This window comes from Spea bombifrons, chromosome 2 (genome assembly GCF_027358695.1).
Source record: "Spea bombifrons isolate aSpeBom1 chromosome 2, aSpeBom1.2.pri, whole genome shotgun sequence".
Classification (NCBI taxonomy): Eukaryota; Metazoa; Chordata; class Amphibia; order Anura; family Pelobatidae; genus Spea; species Spea bombifrons.
Window position 1 is genome coordinate 45444557 of NC_071088.1, and position 17771 is coordinate 45462327.

General features: G+C 38.6%; 1 protein-coding gene across 1 annotated transcript in view; it reads right to left on the reverse strand.

The window, feature by feature from the left end:
- Positions 1 to 16200, reverse strand: part of LOC128473652 (tetraspanin-18-like) — a 39091-nt gene extending 22891 nt beyond the window's left edge. Inside the window, exons 1-5 of the mRNA XM_053455904.1 lie at positions 16144 to 16200; positions 15744 to 15938; positions 10803 to 10877; positions 6329 to 6427; positions 3016 to 3195 (exon numbers count right to left, since the gene is read on the reverse strand). Coding sequence (XP_053311879.1) covers positions 3016 to 3195; positions 6329 to 6427; positions 10803 to 10877; positions 15744 to 15938; positions 16144 to 16200 — 606 coding nt within the window. The remainder of the gene's footprint in view (positions 1 to 3015; positions 3196 to 6328; positions 6428 to 10802; positions 10878 to 15743; positions 15939 to 16143) is intronic.
- Between the last annotated feature and the right edge of the window lie 1571 nt (positions 16201 to 17771).

Consider the following 17771-nt stretch of genomic DNA (forward strand, 5'->3'; position numbering starts at 1 on the left):
TCTTGAACATGACAATGAGTTCACTGTACTCCAAGGGCCTCCACAGTCACCAGATCTCATTCCAACAGAGCACCTTTGGGATGTGGTGGAACAGAAGAGTTCCATCATGGATGTGCAGCAGACAAAGTGTTAGAGTAGTTAGTGTAACCATTTTTACACTTCTCTTTCTCTGCAAATCTGTCTGCATTATTCTGGCCTGGTGTAGTACTTCCACAGCCTTGCCAGACAGCCTGTCCTTCATTTCTGTAATAAGGGAAGTACACAGCAGAAACCGGGACAATGCAGGGGAAGCTGGGAGAAGGAGATGAAGAGAAAGTGAAGCGCACACAAAAAAGTAGTTGTCAGAGAAGATAGAGATACATTAAGAGATAATGAGAGTGTGTGAGAGAATAAATAAAAAAATGAGTATCAACAAATTTTATTTGCAGATCAAAAAAGCCCTCTGAATTTGTCTGAACCGAAAGAGCAAGATACAGAGTTTGCTGACCGAATATGAACAGACCAAAAACGAAACTAAAAATTAATCCAAATATTTTTTTTGTCCATTTGCACAAGTCTACAACAAACTGCATATTCCCAAAATTCAAATAGCAACTCCACAAAAATTGTGGTTGCCTCCTGGGTACGGTGCATTAAGCCATCATTTTAATCAAGAAATAGAAAAAACAAACAAGATCCCAAACAGGCGTAAAATGTATTACCTATTGCAGACAAAGACAATGGGGGGGCATTCACAGTAGTAAAACATTTTCTTTATTTCTAATTCCAAGTTAAAAAAGTGATATATTCCTCCATGACACAAGAAAAAACAAAAATCCTCAATAGCGCAGTGGCCATATTGCTGGACTTATTGTCACCACTTATCTTTCTAGGTCGCACATTATAATCACTAATGTAATGAGAACACATGATTTACCTTTTATATGGTTGAACCAGGAAGACATATTTCATGATTTTGGGGTTTTGCTACATGTACTGGCACCAGTACCAACACCACCATGACTAATACTCTCATGGAAAAATAAATAAACGCTAGTACTGCCTCATCTGATGTACAGCACTTTAGTAAAGTGTAGGATTCGGTTGAGAGGGTGGGAGATGGCATCACTGCAAGGTGTTAATTGTGCCATAAGGAAATGAACCTGGCTCAGTATATAGTGATGGCAGTTATGCTTTACCACTGTCAATGAATGGCTCAGTATATAGTTATGCTGTATTACTATCCGTGTTTGGCTCAGTATATAGTAATGGGGTCTATGCTGTACCACAGTCAATGTCTGGCTCAGTATATAGTACTGGAAGTTATGCTGTACCACAGTCTGTGTCTAGCTCAGTATATAGTGATAGGGGTTATGTTGTACCACTGTGTCAGGTTTATTATATAGTGTTAGGAGTTATGCTGTACCACCATCAATGTCTGACTCAGTATATAGTGAATAAATAGAGCTTTGATTACCTTTGAAGAATAGAATGAGTGGTCACTTTGGACATGTGTTTTGGGGGGGGTTGTTATTATAGAAAGCAGTATTATCTGTAAATTCCCCCACACACACACACACTTTAGGTCTCTAAAGTGAGGGTGTGGCCTAAATTCTGGGTTTAGCGCAGGGATGGGCAGTTCGTATCGCCCAACACCTGGGACATGCAGATCCGGGCATGTGGTTTTTTAAAATATTTATCCCTGCTGTGAGTAAGCAGCACTGCAGGGGACCTGGATCCTCCTGCGCGTAGACAAACTCCGTTGCCAGGGCTTCTATAGGTGACATAACCTTCCGGTGCTCCACCATAGAAGCCCGCGCAGAAGTGCTGGCAGCGGAGGTTGTCTACGCTAATCGCGTAGACGTTCACCGGCTGAGACGATGCACATAGCACTCCCGCCAGTGCTTCTCCACCACAAAAGTGCCAGCAGCGGAGGTTGTCTACGCGTATCGCGTATACGTTCACCAGCTGAGGCGATGCACATAGACAACCTCCACTGCCGGCACTCCCGCCAGTGCTTCTCTGTCATAAAAGTGCCGGCAGCGGAGGTTGTTTGCGCACATCGCACTGACATCCACCGGCCGTCCCCGCTAGACATCAGGGAGTCTGGGGGTGGCACTTCTAGGAAGCAGAGTGGCATATCAGTGGGGCAGAGTGGCACTTCTAGGGGGTATAAAGCATATCTGGGCGCAGGTGGGCATTTCTAGGGGGCATAAAGCATATCAAGGGTTATAAAGCATATTAGGGACAGAGTGGCATATCTGGGGCAGAGTGGCATATCTGGGGTTATAAAACATATCTTGGACAGAGTGTCATATCTGGGGCACAGAGTGGCATATCTATAAGTAAGGTGCATTAGGAATTTATTTAAAATTCTTTAAAATAGCACCAAACTTTAAGGGTGCGGCCTATATTCAGATGCGGCCTATATTTGAGCAAATGCGGTATATTTTTACCCCTACGAGCCCCCTGCTGGTGACCAATAGAGGGTTTTTTTTAACGGACCTTGAAATTCTGGCTCCAAAGCCGGGTTATCCGCTTATTAATTCCCCGGCCTGATGACGCCAATGTGGATCTCGGTGAAATAAGTGTCTGGTTACAGTGTTAGGGATTTATTTTGCTCACATTATTAGGGAACGGATGAATATTCATAGTATCAAGTAGACAGTCACACTAAAGCACTGGATGTGCCACACTAGTGGCAATAAAGATATGTAGAATGTCTTATCAGGCACCAGTCCACCAGGCATTTGTCCAGTGTGCCTGTTGGCAGTCGAGGCATGATATTTTATATAGTTATATTGAGCCTCTCTACATTGGTGCCCTGCCTGTAATTTCTCTAAACATTATTTAGTAAACAGGGCTCAGCCTTAACCTACAACCTAAGAAATCTTGTAAAATTTTGATAAAGACAGAAAACATCTGAAATTCAGGAACACTAATTGCATTCCTACTTCATAAACAGAGATAAAAATGGTTTTTAATTAGATGCATTTTGTACACTTTTAATTCAAACAAGTGGCTTTTGCTTATTACCTGATTATTGATGAAGCCTGGCTTATTCTGCATGCACTGCTCCCTGTCAAGAATTATCCCGGACAAAACAGGATCATCACGACTGCAGCAGGCATCAGGCCACGGTGTCAAAGGATAAATGTAATGGAAATGGGATCTGTTGTCAAAATCACTTAGTCCAGATATGCCACAACAAGATAGCTGAAATTAAAATAAATAAGCATGATAAAAAATAGGAAACTAAAATCATAGAAATGTACATTATTGTTTAAATTGATTTTTCTCTGAAGATGATTATTATGCTGTTTTAGTTACGCAGTTTTTTTAGAAAAAAGGAATTTTAAGTACAGTCATGTGAAAAAGAAAGTACACCCTCTTGGAATTCTATGGTTTTACATATCACTACATAACAACAATCATCTGTTCCTTAGCTGGTCTAAAAATTAAATAGAACCTCAAATGAACAACAACACGACATATTACATCATGTCATGATTTATTCAACAAAAATGAAGCCAAGAGATAAGAATAAAGGTGTTGCAATGGCGCAGCCAAAGTCCAGGCTTCAACCCAGTTGAAATGCTGTTGCTGGAACTTAAGAGAGAGAGGTACATAAACAAATGCCCTAAAACCTCAATGAACTGAAGCAACTTTATAAAGTAATTGCTGCTAAAGTTATTAAATCATAAGGTGTTCTTAGCTCTTCACTCATGGCTTCTCCATTTTTTCAGCCATGGTGTTGCAGATTTGCTGGTGTGCTTGGAATGATTGTCCTCCTGTGGCTGAAAAACAACCCCAAATCATCATCATCATCCCTCCACCACCATGTTTGTGCTGATATGCTTTGGTTTTCAGCAAACGTGGCACTATGCATTATGGCAAGACACTTCATTTAGTTTTTGGAGTAGGCACATAATTCACTTTATGTTGTTCTAATAAAAAAACAGGTTTATAAACTTATAGACAGTTCTTAACTATATATATATATATATATATATATATGTATATATATATAATGTAAAAGGGTGAAGCCGTATTAGTCCAGTAGACACAATGTCAAAAAAATCAGAGTATTGCAGTATGCGGTGATACCTTTTTTATTGGACTAACATAATATTTAAAAGACAAGATTTCGAGAGTTATCCTCCCTTCATCAGGGTTAAGGAGGCTTACTATACAGTAGTCTTCCCTGACTAACAAAGAACTGGCCAGCTAAGCTGGTTTCCGGTAAGAATAAAACAGAATATACTTCTAACGGATTCCCAAAAGTGATCTCTCCTACCAGCCCACCTTGTAGCACAGTGGAACCTCCTGTTCCTTCCAAGATGTCGACAAATTGCAGTGGGCTGTCAGAGAGAGAGGCTGTTTCCTCCACCCTGCATTTATCTCACACTGCAGAGTTAAACCTGGGGCACCTGTGTTAATAGGACCACCAGTTAACCCATTAGTCACTGGAATAAACTGCTCTTTCCAATCTCCTGCTTAAATAGAAGCCATCTTTCACACAATATATAATATGCTCTAAACAGCTCCAACAATTTTTATGCCAATGCTGCTCAGCACGAAAACATTGGGAACAATTCCATTTAGATAGAAACATAGAAAGTGATGGCAGATAAGAACCATTCGGCCCATCTAGTCTGCCCAACCTCTGAATACTTTTCTTAGTCCCTGGAAACTAGGGCTCTGCATAGAAAACGGGAGCGGAAATCACTAGGTTCGCCGTCTGGAATTAAAGACCTTTACCTCCTGGAGCGGGGAGACAGGCCAAGTTCCCCGTCAGGAGTTAAAGGGTCGTGCAAGCGACTCTATTGGTCGTCTGCATGGGCCTCCTCTGGCATCAACCAATTGGTGCACTTCAATAGAGTTTCTCGCACTTCAATAGAGTTGCTCGACCAATATAGTTGCTCGTACGGACCTTTAAAATCCTGGCGCCAAAGCTGCTGCGTAGTGTGTACCGCATTAACCCCTTATTAACTCCTTCAACAAAAACGAACACAAAGAATGTACACTAATATTCACACGAACCGAACCCAGGAATGGGCACCCAGGTCTAGTACGCAACACACACTTAAACATCCACACTCAAGCTAACACACACATTTAGATATACAAACTCATGCTAACACATACATGTTCACTATAACATACATACATACTCCCTCCCTCTTACTCTTTTCCTCTCTGCCTCCAAACTGCCTCACAACATTTCCTTCCTGGAAGCTTTTTTCTAGGACCCAAGGGAGGGAATTTCTTCCTTGCCCCCAGGGCCAACCTGCCCCTAGTACTGCATGTTAAAATGTCCAAGCCTCCCCATACTAATCTCATCCGCCATTTCGGCAGCAGATAGGGTGATACAGAGTGTGGCCGTTGGCTGGATATGCCAGGCCACACACTATGTCATCATAAAAAGATAAGTATATGCAGTGCATATCCAGCAGTCAGCTGCAATGACGTCAGGTGGCCACTGGCCTTAAAGTGCCAGGGCTGCCCTGTGATGGCCAGTCAGGCCATGATAACTGACCAGCACTACACTGCAGTAATAGCTAAAGCATGATTGCCAACTCCAATTATACAATACTAAATATAAAAAATAACCAACTAAATACTACCCAAATCCAGATAAGTCTGTATAAATATAATAAATCATCACTGTATCCATAGATAACTTTGCTGTGTATTTTTGGATGTGTTGCCATAGCCTCAAATGATTGTCAGAAAAGAAAAAAAGGAGAAAACAGAGAAAACCAGTTTCCGTGTTGTAATATATCAAACATAAAACTTTTCTAACACATATTTAAAAGGTTTACAATACTATATTGTCCCGCTAGCCACAATCAACTTGGATAGTCAGCATTTGACACAGCGCCCAACATTACTTCTTGTTGTTTTGGATCTGTAGTAAATCATTTTCTTCAAATGTAACCTATATGGGAAGCCTTTAAAAATTTGTTAGAAACTCCTTCATGAAAAATATTTTTTGTTACCTAAAGACATTTAACCACATTTGTTGAACCATAGTCCCTTTTTTATGTGAAGCGTACAATATGTATTATTTTTTAAGAATTTGCTTGGATAAAAATAAAATTTTGTGCACTCTTTGTAGACACCAGGAACACCTCTTCAATGATATGATGATATTATTTATAAATTAACTTAACTGGACTTGGATGGTGTTTTGATTACTTTCGTTACATGTGTTTTCAGTGCTGCACAGTCATAGTTATGAAATAAAGTCATAATGGTTAATACCTACACTTTAATTTGGGAGCAAAGAGTTTAAAACAGTAGAGTAGAGAATGAATCCAATGTTTCAAAAAGCTGAATATCTTACTGCTATCATGATGGTGTTCCAGGATTGACTGAAGACTTCGGTGGAGTTGTCGCCTTTGTAAAATTTCTGCAACTCAACAAGAAAATGTTCTTCCTTGATCTATTGGGCACATAAAAAAACATAACATCAGGTCTCATATAATTATGTTTTAGATTTAGATAGATATACAGAATGTATAGAGATAGACAGACAGATAGACAAGATAATCTATTAATGACTTATAAATGCATACTCAGGAAAGATATTTAGCATGCCATATCACCATTTGGCACGAATTCTCACCATTAATTGGCTAATTTTACATTAATGTATGGCTCAACACAATTATAGGAAATATGCAAGGTCATACTGGCAAAAAAAAACAAAGAACACAAAATAATGTGTAGCAGCTTAGTAAATGTATATGGGTAGAGCATAGACAATTAAAAAGTAGATGCAGATGGACCAAGATAAAGATGGCACCAATCACTTAAAACCTGGTAGGGAAATTTAATTTGTATTTGGGCTCTAAACTTCCTTTTTAAATGGGACTGTTCTTGAGATTATTTACTTTGAAATGACAAGTGAGTCAGAATTTGAGACCTCCCTATGACAAGATTTTCATTGTTGCCTATTCACAGCTAAGGTATTCTTCTGCTCATGGGCATTAACAGGGCAACATCATAAATTTCTGTCTCCCACCGGTCAGGCCCCATTACGTTAATTCCCAAGGTGCCTTCCATTTGCCCCAAAAGCCCCCATCCACTTTCCTCAAATATCTTTCCACTTTCCCCATGGCAACATATGTTAAAAAATTTTAATAAAATACAAATAGGATCCCCTTCATAAACCCTTTGTGACAGTGGCAGGGTCTTACCATTTTTAGAATATCATTGTTACGATATAACACAAATTATACATTGTCTTTTCAAGTACAGCTAGGGCTTTCTCTTTATACCACTTATTTTTAATAATCTTTCATGAAATGTGAATAATATGTCGAATACGGCAGCAATAAGGAAAAAAAAAATTGATTCAAAATTGACTTCGGGTTTATTCCAGAAATTAGGTACCTACTGATAACAAATACCCCTTATTTATTTACAGCAACATCCTCTGTCCAATTGTCTCAATTCAGGACACTGCATTGTCCTGGAAATAGAAGTCTGAGTAAATGAAGTCTCAGCCAAACATGAGACACTTCTCAACTCTCCTGATTGCCTGACAGTCCCTCCTTCACACCAAGCTCAGTGTAAGCTGCATCCAGCACCAGGTGTGTGTGTTTGACTTATATATGTGACTGCGTTTGTCTGTCACTGTGTTGGTCTGTTTGTGTGACTGCATTTGTCTGTTTGTGTGAGTGAGTGTGTGTGTAGTGTCTGGTAAAGAAGAGTTTATTCTCTGTATCGGCTCATGTCTGGTAATAGAGGGGAATATGCCCATGTCTGTAATGATTGTATGTATATTATAAGTATATTATTAAATCTGAAATCAACTTGGTTTCCAAGGCTTCCTAATAATTACCGTATTTGCTCAATTATAAGACGAGGTCTTATATTCTAGGTCGTCTTCTAATCAGACCTCAAATAGAGGCGCTGCAGGGGACCTGGATCCTCCTCTCCGGAAGCAGTTGGGGGTCTGTGCAATGCGCGCAGACAACCTCCGCTGCTGCCGGCACTTCTGACGGGGATAAATATGCATTTTTCTCAATCATTGTTTTTATTAAATATGAAAAAATAGTTTACATGTGAATATATAAACTTCTTTCTGTATTTTATGTGTATGTGATGGAGTGCATATGTGAATCAGTGCGTATATAATATACACCTGTGTGTAATCTCATGTGCTTCATAGTGTGTCCCTGAATGGCAAAAATGTGGTCACCCTAGCCAAAAACCTATCAGGGTTCAGTCACACCAGTAAACCAAACAACAAGCCGTGGAGAAGAGCTCAACTCCAGGCAGACCTCTTAAAGGGTACGGCCACTCCTGCCAGTTTGCAGGGCTGGGGCCGAATCCTTACACTATTTGTAAATAAACACAAAAATATGTATGTTCTGTATCACGGAACGCAATCCAAAGTGCTACCATTTAGTGTTTTAAAAACAGAAAAAATATTATAATAATATTTATATAAATACCTAAAAAGGATAGTAAAATTGGCCCGACTGTTCATCTGCAACACACTCACTAGCGGCAGATTTGGTGCAGTAGCTGTTGTATATGCATACCTGGGAACTCTCCGGGTTTGACCCGGAGATTGCCGGGCAAGCGCTGGTCCTCCGGTTCTCCGGGTCAAGAACCGAATTCTTTTAAATGGGGGTGTTTCCCGCTGCCGTCAGCTTTGCCTAACATAGATTCTACTAGTTAAATAAAAATATTAAGGCCCACTAAAAAAACAACCTACTGATGTGAACGTCATCTGGTGCCTGCTTTGAAAAACCAAACTGTGGAAATTTAAATATTTCAAAAACAATTAGGCACATAACTATTAAATGAGAAATAGCAAAAAAATCAACTTTGTTCTTAGCTTAGACATCTGCATACATTTAGGAATTTATGCAAAAGGATTGGTTTCCTAGTATGTATAGATTGGTTCTGCTTTGTAAGTAAGATTATTGTAGTATACAGTATAGATTAGTACACATGACGACAATATATAGTTTGGCAAAATCATGTTGTGGTATTGACATGGAATATTTTACCTGTCTGCCATAAGGGAAGTCTTTGCAAATAATGCAATAAAGTACAGTGCTCAATTTAGATTTCTAGAAGGTGATTAATTATATAAAGGCAAAATTGCTTCTTCGAACTAAAATGTATAAAGGTGTCTTTTCTAGTTTGTTTTTAGAAAGAAATTGTTTAATAGATTATACACATTTGTTTCTGATTTGAGACCAACAGTCGACAATGTTTTGTATGGGTAAAATTATGTATTACATTTTTGTAATATCCACCAAGTCAACAAATAAACATGAAGGTTGGGCGTTTCCTTAATCTAGAGATGCATCTGAACATGTTTTGGGAAATTTCTCTGCCACAGCAGATAACCTGGGCAAAAACTAGGCAAAGTAGAACAGTTGGCAAAATCGTTGAAATACATTTAGTTGCAGTGATTGGAGGACAAATGGCTGCATGGCAAATGTCCAAATGCTCCTACCAACATAGCCTGGGTTGTCTGTTTTCTGGAAATATATACCGTATTGGCTCGAATATAGGCCGTACCCTTAAAGTTTGGTGCTATTTTCAAGAAAAAAAAATTTTTTAAAGAAAAAATATACATTAGTGAAATGGTAAAACGGTATTTTATCTAATGAACAGGAACACATGTATTTTAACATTTTTGTTATCTATCAGTTTGTCAGCCTATCTTATATACAGACAGAAAACCAATAGCCATTTTAAGGTCCCACCCTTAATTCATTATGCACCTTACTTATTGATATGCCACTCTGCCCCTGATATGCTTTATGCCCCTAGATATGCCACTCTGACCCCCAGATATGCTTTATGCCCTTAGAAATGCCACTCTGCCCCCCTGATATGCCACTCTGATTTCTAGTAGTGCCCCCCGACTTACCAATGCACCCCCATTCTTCCTGTCTGTCTAGCGGGGCCGGTGGACGTCTGCGCAGACATCCTCCGCTACCAGCACTTCCGCCGGGGCTTCTATGGTGGAGCACCAGAAGGTTATGTCACGCCGGTGCCCCACCATAGAAGAAGTGCCGTCAGCGGAGGTTGTCTACGCGCAAAGCGCAGACGTCCACGGCTGCCAGTGAGGAGGATCCAGGTCTCCTGCAGCGCTGCGGCGGATCTGGATCCTAACCCTGCTGTGGGTAAATGGAAAAAGAAAAAAAAAAACACCTGCCCGGCACCTGGAACTGCATGTCCTGGGCGTCAGGAGATACGAACTGAACCAAACCCCGAATTTAAACCCACACTCCCACTTTAAAGACCTAAAGCGGGGGAAAAAAGTGCGGCCTATACTCGGGCCAATACGGTACTTTTGTGGGTGGTTTGTGGGTTGTTTGTACAATATTCCAGTTACAAACCCAGCATACTAAATGACAAAAAAACAACTTTAAAACAACATTGAACACTTTATATTCGGCCTATAATTAGAACAAAATAGTTATACTACTGTGTGTATGAGGCATTTCTTATAAATGTGTTACAGTTTAAGTGCATAGCAAACGTCCAGAAATATTAGCAAGATTTAAGTTCATGCCTTTTAATCAGCAAGCAAGACACAAGGGGTTAAAGATCCTAGTGGCGAAAAGCCATATCAAATATCCAAAACCATATATTTTTATGGTGTTATTCAATTTGATGATTTTCTTAATTAATTTTGCTTAATCAATTTATATTTGGTTTTAATGAGTTTAAATCAGTGACCAGTTGTGTTCTTGTTAAAATTATTATTGTGCTTCTAATAAGTCTCTTTTGCCCTGTAATTTAGCATACATTAGCATATTCATTAATCTGGAGTTATTTACCAGTTTTTGATATGTTAGTGCAAGAATAACACCAACAAGTTCCACGGTGAAGAATAGCAAAATCAGCATGAAGAACTAGAATAAAAAAATACATACAATGAATTAGATTAGTTATCAATAAGTGACATTAGACAGAAACACAACATTAAAACATGCATATGTTTAAAGCAGACTAATCTAATGAAAATCAGTTTTTTCATAATTTTTTTGTAATTAGGAAAGTGACTTACCATTGGGAAGTTTATTTTAATAGCAATGAGTGTCTGAGATCAGAGACATTTTCCCCTAAGGAGGCCATGGCATTTTTGTACTTTTCCTATAGTCATAGTTAGGGGATAATCTTACACTTAGGGAAGCATACATAGGATCACTCTTCACTGGCCCACTTAACTCAGCAATGGAAAAGCAGGTCTTCTGTCAGGTTTCTCTTTTGCACAAGATTTGACATCAGATCTGGCGTTTTGGACACATTCTTGTTAAACCAGCTGCAAGGGATACGCACCACCAGTGAACAAAAAAAGGTAGGCAATCAGGGATACGTTACAGGGGCTGGAAGATACTTTGAATGTGCTTGGAGGTACAATGCAAGGGCTGGGGTACAGTACATACATAGAAACCACAGGGCCAACATTTTGGTGCAAAAAAATGTGCCAGCTTTGCCACCAGTTTACCAGTCGAACTCTGTCCCCAAACAGCTAGTCTGTGCCATCTTAGCCCCAAAACAGCCTGACTGTGCTATCTTTGTGCCCAGCTTGCCTGAGCCATCCTTGTCGACAAACACTTTGCCTGTGCCATCTTAGCCCTCAAACAGCTTGCCTGTGTCATCTTAACCCCCAAACAGCTTGCCTGCATTTATTTCCCTCCATTTAGACTGATCCAACATGCAGGAAGTGGATGTGATGTCACTTACTGCATACTGAGTCAGACAGCGTGCAGGGAGTCTGATCAGATGATCTCTACACTCCGCTAGCAGCAGGTGTTACCCCCAGTTAGCAGCTTTTAAAGGGGAGGTTGCAGGTGTCACCCAGACACCCTAGAGTTGCAGGCCCATTGTAGCTGCGACCCCTGTCACCATGATTGTTACGCCCTTGCTGGGGGTGTATTACAGGGACTGTGAGAGCAATACAGGGTCTGTAGAATATTGCTGGGGGAAATACAGGGGATGTGAGGTACAATAATGATTGCATTACTTGTCCAGTAGTGCATGACCATATCTGCAGCTGTTGCTGATGTATATGTTGTGCCATTGGTAAGGAAAAGGGGATAAAAACAAATGGAGGCACAAAATGTATAATTGCTGAGGAGCACTGTGGTACCCATAAACTCCACACATTACTGTTTGTACACTTATACACACAGTATATTTACCACTCCAGCTGCTGTAGACTAAAACTCATAAAACACTCGACACACGAGAAGCTCTACAACAGCTGAAGCAGTAAGATGAAAATGATAGTGTGTTGTTGAAGTAAGATGGCATTGGGGCATGAAGATGGGTGGGGTAATTACGGTACGATTGTGGTCAGGATATTTGTCGTGGCAGAAATTAACTTTATTTGCAGAAAGCACAATGTGTTGTAAAACGCTGTGCCAAGGCACCTCTTAGGGTGCACCGGTATGCCCTGAACAAATTGCTGCAACGCACTTCAATGTGTGCTGTAAAATTATGGCTCTCCAAACAAGGTAGTCCCGCGGGAGCTTATTAGAAACAGCCTAAAGTCATGTGATCACTGTAATAACCAATCACAATGATTCAATGGCTTTTGAGCTCTGTGACGTTACCTGTCTCCTTTATCATTGTGATTTTAAGTAGACAGAGAGCATCAGCTTGGTAGTGTAGTGGGTTATAGAGTTAAGAAGGGAGAAAACTTTAAAAAAAAACAATGATGCGCTTCTTCACTGCTGAAGAAACTTACACTATTTTGGCGTCAGATTCAGATGCCCCAATGTTGTTATACTTTCAGCCTCATATAGCGAATATTTATCTGACGTTCAATGTTTCATACAAGGTGACAGAGATGTTCACCTTCCACCGCACAAAAGGAGGTGCACTGACCCTGCACCTGTTGTGGAGAGTTATTCGGTACATCTAAACATGGTAGCCCCAGAAATCTCCCTATTTATGGAAACTCGCTAGCAGTATTGATGCCAGTGAGACCATTTATTTCAGAAACTTTTTATTTCTTTTTTTTACAATTTTTTTTTAATCTTTGTCTTGACAGAGAAATGTTTATACTGACCAATATTTGGCTCACCTGACTATCAAAGCTGACATGCTATTGACCCATATGAAATGTAAACATTCTGGGCATCGACCATAATGATGGGTATTATAAAAAAAAAAAAAAAAACAATCGGTCACGTTGGGGCACAAACATCAAACTATCAACCCCCTTTCCTCTGAACCATGAGCAAGTTCAGATATTTGGACCTGCTTAGAGTCCTGCATTTCAGTGATAATGCCCAATGGCCCCCCAAAGGTGATCCACAGTTTGATAGGCTATATGAACTAAGACCTATTGTTCTTTTCCCCTCAAAAGTTCTCTGCTTAAATATACTCTAGAACAGAATATCTTCATAGACAAGTCCCTTTTGCTCTTCCGAGGCAAACTTCTGTGTAGACAATATATCCTGGTATGGGATATATACATTCTCTAATACGCACTGTTTTTTAAGAATCTATGAAGGCAAAAACTAAACCAACCAATTGGTTGATGCCAGAGGAGGCCCCTGCAGGCGACTAATAAAGTAGCTTGCACGGCGAACCTACTGATTTCCGCTGCCGTTAACCCCTGCAATGCTGCATAGATAAGGTATACTAGATGGGGAAGGGATCATGGAGATTAGTAAACAAGGACGAACACGAAGATTCTTCGTGTTGTGTGTCTTTGCCTTCATATACGTTTTGCCGCCGCCATGTTCGTTTGTTCGGTATTCGGGCTGAACAACAAAAACCCTTCATGTTTGTTTTCAGGTTTGCCTGAATACAAATGCACAGGTCTACTGGGAGAACTACAAAAAGCAATGCTATGAGTATGTGACAGCTAAAGCTTAGTTTCAAAATCACTTTTTTTAAGGTCACCTAAACCAAAATAAGTGGACTTCTGCAAAAGGTTTGATAACAGAGATTGTCAAGGGAGAAGCACCAAGGAAGTCTGATGTCCAAGGTTTATATCACAAGGCAAGAAAAGAGGATGACCCTGCCACATTAGGTGAATCCAAAGAGTCATTATAATATGAGCAACTTGATGTCAAAAACTCAATACTAGAAAATCACATGAAAAGAAGCATAGTAAAGAAACAGAGGTTTACTGCATAATTTGCAATGTCGACAAGGAAACTGATAAAATTGTTCAGTGAGAAGGGGATTATTCCAATTAGACATTACAGATACAAAGATAAAGAGGTATATCTTGTCCCAAGGTTCATGTAAGCCTCGGGAAATGTTTGCACATGATACAACAAAGAGGGAGAGGCTTTTTAGCATTATTTTACACCTCAACAACAGCTGGTGTAGTTATACAATGAACATGGCTTTACTACAACATTTTGACAATGACTATTGTAAGCCATGCTGGCTCTTTGCTCTTTGTTGCGACTGCTTGTTCCTGTCTCCTCGTGCCGCTTCAAATTAGTTTAGAAAGGGCCCTTCCAACCTGGAATGCAGGTGAGCATGAATGTCTATGTATAAGTGTTGGTGAACATGAATGTCTGTGTATAAGTTTATGTGAGCATGAATGTGTACGTATTAATCTAAGATACACTGATACATTAGGTATAGAAGGCTCTGCTCCCAAACGTACAATCTAGAGGATTTGGCCCTTTCCCCACCTCCCCAATGTTTTCCATAATTCAACCAAAACATATCTCTTGCCATGTTAACGCTAGTCAGCTCCAGTGCTGGTTCAGCTAACTGCTTATAAAGTTGTTACCTAAATATCTATAGCAAATCTACTAAAATCATTCCAGACCTCCAGAGAAGAAACATGTCCAGATCTCTGGCACTAAAGAGTGTTATCTATAAATTAAAAGCGTATTCCTCTTGTTTTAGAGAAAGCTTAATGGAGTTGGACCTCCATAACGAAAAGTGAAGCAGGTAGAGTTGAAACCACAGTTTGACAACAATATCCAGCTTTAGTTAATCAACCTGTTTAGTTAATCAACCTTCATTGTTGTTGATCAGTTCTGACAGCCTTTGTAAGGCTGCGGTGAAGGAAATAAGATAACATCAGGGCAGGAGATTACACTGATTGAAAAGCAACTGGCCCGAGCTAGAGGTAGTTTGGAAAAAGGTTACTATTATTTTTATTTTAATATTTTAATATTAATCAACACAAAGAAAATAAAAAGAAAAAAAAAATTTCAGCTGTAACTACCAAAGGGTCATTTGTACAAATATTTTGTGCTTGATGTTAAGCTTTGTGCCTCCTAAGTAAATTGAAAGTAAAATAAAGAATTTGCTTGATGAAGCCAGACTGACTAGCCTTGTTTAACTCAAAGCCCATCTTCCTTCAACAATGATTCTTACATGGTCACACAGATATGTCCAAAGACTCATGTCTGAAAAGGACGTTGTATACCCTTTGGAATAATCTGAGTTTCTGTGCATATGGGCCATTAAATTTGATACCAACAAAGTCTACTTCAACTAGTAAAACAGAGACAATAACCATGTAAACATTCACAATGCAGGGTGGAAAAAGTATGTGAATCGTTATCATTTATAATTTATTAACTGGTTGACCCTCCTTTGGCAGCAACAACCTCCACAGAAATATACAGAAATCCAGGTAATTCCAAAGGGTTTATATACTTTTTCACACAATTATTTACCTTTATTCTCACTTTAAAATATGTTACATGAATAAAAACAGTGTGGAATGACACGACAGTCTATGGAAATACCATTTAAATAACTCTACAGCTTTCAGATGTACTCACCAATAATAACAATGATCTGTTTTCCCGAATTGCTCCAAAACATCCCAGGAATCCTACTAACGACAGCGCCAGCCCCACAAAGAGCAAGATGTAACCCCCAGCATATAGCAATGGATTAGATGTAAAGATACTTTGAAATCCATCTGGATCTGCAACAATCCATATACCAATGCCTAAAAGGCAAATGCCACCCAGCTGCAGAGAAATGAAATTAAATGTATGTGATTAATTTTTTTAAAATGTGTATTGTTACATTTAATTACAGCAATTACTTGGTCTAGAACCCCATACACGTGCGCATGCACGTCACTAAAGGATTAGTCCTATGAAAACCTCTAAACAAAAATGTAATTTAAACATAAGCTTTATATGTTTATCTTGTATACAAATTTGTACTCACAAATATAAGACCATTGAAGAGAAACATCATATACTTCATTAACATTAAAATTCCCATATTGTAGACTCGGTCACCTGAAATTCAAAATTGAACAATTTCTAAAACATATCAAATTAAAGATATCTGTAGTTTAGTTTATTGTAAAATGAACAAGTGGTGAAAAACACTGATAAATGATCTTAAATATATTTTCAAATTACCATTTTTGTTAAATCATCTAAAATTGGATTTCAAAAAACCTTAGTTTGATTTAATTATAAAATGAATGAGGATTTTTTATATATATACTCCTAGTACTCCAAGAGAATGTTTTTACATAAATGCTGGATTTTTTAAAAAAAAAAAAAATCACATTACTAATCACTAGTTGGTTTGGATAATTCTGCTCTATATTAATGTTAATCCTCTGCATTCTTTTGAGTATCTTTTTTGTATTAATTTAAAAATCTTGTTTAGCCCATATTTTAAAATACTAAAAGTAATAGTAACAAATCTACATTTAAGAAAAATGGCAAGTCATCTCTTCCAGAAGTTCATTCATTTACTAAAAGTTTTTATTAAAGTGCTTGAAATATTGACCATTCATAGTATTCATCCTTTAATGCTTATGTCTAATTATTTTTATATGTACTCAGACAAAAATGTTTTATTTTTAACTTAATTAAAATGATCAAAAGAAAAACATACCTTAAATTTGTTTTCCAATTTGTAATCTGAGAAAATGTCCTTATTGTCCAAAAATTATATTTTTCCTCTAGATGCTTTTGTGAAGAGACTGCTACAAATGATTATGGGGGGGAAAAATCTCCCTTTTTTAGATATTGACAAGCTAAACAAGAGCAGCTGGGAGCCTGGCCTCAAGAGGCTGTAATGCAAGAGGTCATTAAAAAATAACGCAAGAGGGCTGAAGTAGAATCTGACCTTGCTGTAGTTTAATTAAATGCACCGTCCCTTACAACTTGACTCAAATGAACAAGTGCCACTACTGTAACAATGCACCTTCATGAATATTAAAATAATCTTTCTTTAAAATATTGATTCACAATTTGTTTATAACACAATCAAGTTGGCAAATATTCCCAATAATGAGTAAAACTGCTGATACCTATATATATATTAATGCTTATAGAAGAAAAATTGCAATGTAAACAATTTTTACTTTACTGATCTAGTGTGATAGATAAGTGAAGGCGTATACACTGTTATATAAATGTGGGGATTTAAGCATGCATGTGATATGGCTCTCCTAAATGTAGTAAAAGCAAAAACGGATTATGGTTTGAGTCTTTACATCAGGAGACTAGATGGGCCAAATGTAGAATCTGCCGTCAAATTCTATGTTTCTATATTACTTCATGGAAATCCAACCCCTCCATCCATGGAAATGGAAATGCCCCTCTGAAAAATTGCATGCAATGGATTAACAAAAACAGTGATAAAACTGGTATTATAGAAAATATACCTAGGGATATGTTGTTCTGGGATGGGTGAATTATTGTCTGTTCATAATACTGGGTGTTTGTACACACATACATAGGTAGATATATATATGCCAGCTAGCCTCTTCTCTTCTGTTCAAATAGGTCTTTGCCCTAGATTGTATTACCTTTCACTTTTTGCTTGAGTAA